At 36.6% G+C, this 2,500-nt stretch overlaps 1 protein-coding gene across 1 annotated transcript in view; it reads right to left on the reverse strand.

The window, feature by feature from the left end:
- The window catches only part of LOC138022919 (cystinosin-like), a 7,053-nt gene that overhangs the window by 3,398 nt on the left and 1,155 nt on the right, over positions 1–2,500 (reverse strand). The window contains exons 4-5 of the mRNA XM_068869933.1: positions 1,532–1,650; positions 645–750 (exon numbers count right to left, since the gene is read on the reverse strand). Of these exons, the coding sequence (XP_068726034.1) occupies positions 645–750; positions 1,532–1,650 (225 nt within the window). The remainder of the gene's footprint in view (positions 1–644; positions 751–1,531; positions 1,651–2,500) is intronic.

Below are 2,500 nucleotides of genomic sequence, written 5' to 3' on the forward strand. Positions count from 1 at the left end.
GTTTTTAGTGATCATCGCTTGACGTACAACATTTCTTATAGTCATTCTTCCCACTTCTTATAATGTATTCCCCTTCCTATCTACTTCCTCCTCTTTTCTATGAAACAGCCATTTTTTCCTCAACCTCCTCCTTTCAACTACATATACTCTTCATATGCCTCAAAAGTAACTCAAGTGAAATTCTACAGGCAGGGATTTCAATGACATTTGAAGATGCTGGTCGGTTTGAGTACAGTAACTAAGTGTTGTCATTTTCAAAAATGACAAATCAATGTAAATCAAATCAAGTGCCGGTTTTCGAGGAGAGGGGAAAACCAGAGTACCCAGAAAAGAAACCTCTTGGTTCCTAGTAGAGAACCAACAAACTCAATCCACGTACATGTATGACACTGAGTCTGGGAATTGAACCTGGGACACATTGGTGGGAGCGATTGCTCTAACCACTGTGCCATCCTTGCACCCCCATTACTAACTTAAATTTAGGGAGAAAAGTAGCCAACTTAATTCTCTAAATGAAATACATGTAGCTGATGATTATCATACGCTGTGGGTACTTACTGAAACCACTGTATACTTATTTGGACACCAGTAGCTGCTCATAGTGTCTCCTCATCAAAATAAGGAAGGAGCATTATATATCTTACCTGTGGGTAAAAAGAAACAGACCATGCAACAAAATACAGCCAGCCAATAACAGCATTGAGCACTGTTAATGAAGAGAAATGTACCACTCTGACTGTAACCCAAATACTAGAAAAAAGAAAAAACAGGACAAAAAATCAATCAATTACTTGAGATTTTACTTTAGAAAATAAAGCAAAGAGAGCTAGGCCATTTGTTTTTCAAGATTAATTTTGCCCGTCTGTTCAACTTCCCTAATTGAGCAGAGTTTTGAAAGTTTGCATTCCTCAATTAATTAACACTTTGATGCCTGAACTGGCCTGAACCGGCCATACTCAGTATTTTACTCTGTTTAATGCCAGCTTGAGAGTATTTTACTACTCTAACACCACACAATTTGAATTGTCACTGGGGAAGCCCCAGGAGTCAATGGGTTAAAGGAGGACATGGAAAGGCTTTGATTGTCTAGTTACTACATGCAAGTGATCAAAGGGCACTGATCTAAAACAGACAAATTAAAATTCATAAGGTACTGTAGACATTATTATTATTCTATTTCGTTGCCATGTCAACCACACATATACTGATAATGATCGTTTGGAACTTTGTGAAAAAATACAAATAAATTAAATAAGAAGGGCTCCAGGCAAAAACAACGTAAGCTAAATTTTTGTGTGATTGAAAAACAAAGAGAACACACGTCAAGTGTTCCATACATCTTTTGGCTGGTTTGCTTTTGGTTTCCTAGAATTGATGTTGCAAAAAGCTGCTCCCTGACTCCTGGCAGCATCTTGTATGCTCGCAGCCATGACTTTCACTACTGGTATTACTATTACCATTAGTATTACTGACAATTCTTTCAAACCTATTTATTTCCATACTGATTAATCAGGTAATATTGCTTTAATACCTTTCAGTGTTGTCATGATAAGTATAATTTTTATCCAAAGAGCATGTAAGAGTTGCTTTTCCAATACCATTCCCATGAATTTTCACTGATTTCTTCCTAATGGACTCTTTAAAAACAACCTATGTAAAAATCTGTTAAAGTTAAAATAAACAACAAAATAGATGCTTCAACATTTGCCCAAGTACGAAACTGATAAAAAAATGATGGTGGCAATTACAGAAGTTGATTATAGTTGCAAGATGGTTGTGTGACCTGATGCAGCTGTTGGTAGCTTTAAAGCAGCCATTTACATTTAAAGTGGTACTACGACCAAAAAAAAATTTGTTCTTCCTTTGGATTTCAAAACTATGTTAACTAAACACTAACTCACCCAAGTTTTAAGTTCTTATTTTAAAAAGACACCTGTTTATTTTAGCTGGAATTTTCTTATTTATTGGTCCGCCATTACTAACCTTAAAATCTTGAGAGAGCTGGGTCGAGGAGAAAATGACGTCAAACACTCACTAGTTTAAGAATGCAATGCGTGTGTACGCGTCCTAATTAATATGCAGCACGGGAATTTCGGGCTTTCAGACTTTTCAACCCGTGTTTTGCATATTAATAAATTGCGTTGACACGCTGAAATTTTAAGCTAGTGAGTAGATGACGTCATTTTCTCTAGATCCAACCCTCTGAGGTCCAATCGGCCAGTTTTGAACGTGAGTAATGGCGGACCATGAAATCCAAAACTTACACTCAAAATAAATAGCATTTGGATAAAACTCAAAGCTCAAATTTTGCCAGTTAGGTGTTAAGCGAACACAATTTCAAAATCTGAAGAAAAAAGGAAATGATTTTTTGATCATAGTACCACTTTAATTCAGGACTCTTCATCCCATTCCTCTAACGTTTTGTAAGATGCATAAAGAACATGGGTGGTTATACAGCCAGGGGTTTTCTTGACAGGAAGGGAGGATGAGATAAAGTTCA

This window comes from Montipora capricornis, chromosome 11 (assembly GCF_036669925.1).
Source record: "Montipora capricornis isolate CH-2021 chromosome 11, ASM3666992v2, whole genome shotgun sequence".
In the NCBI taxonomy this organism is placed as follows: Eukaryota; Metazoa; Cnidaria; class Anthozoa; order Scleractinia; family Acroporidae; genus Montipora; species Montipora capricornis.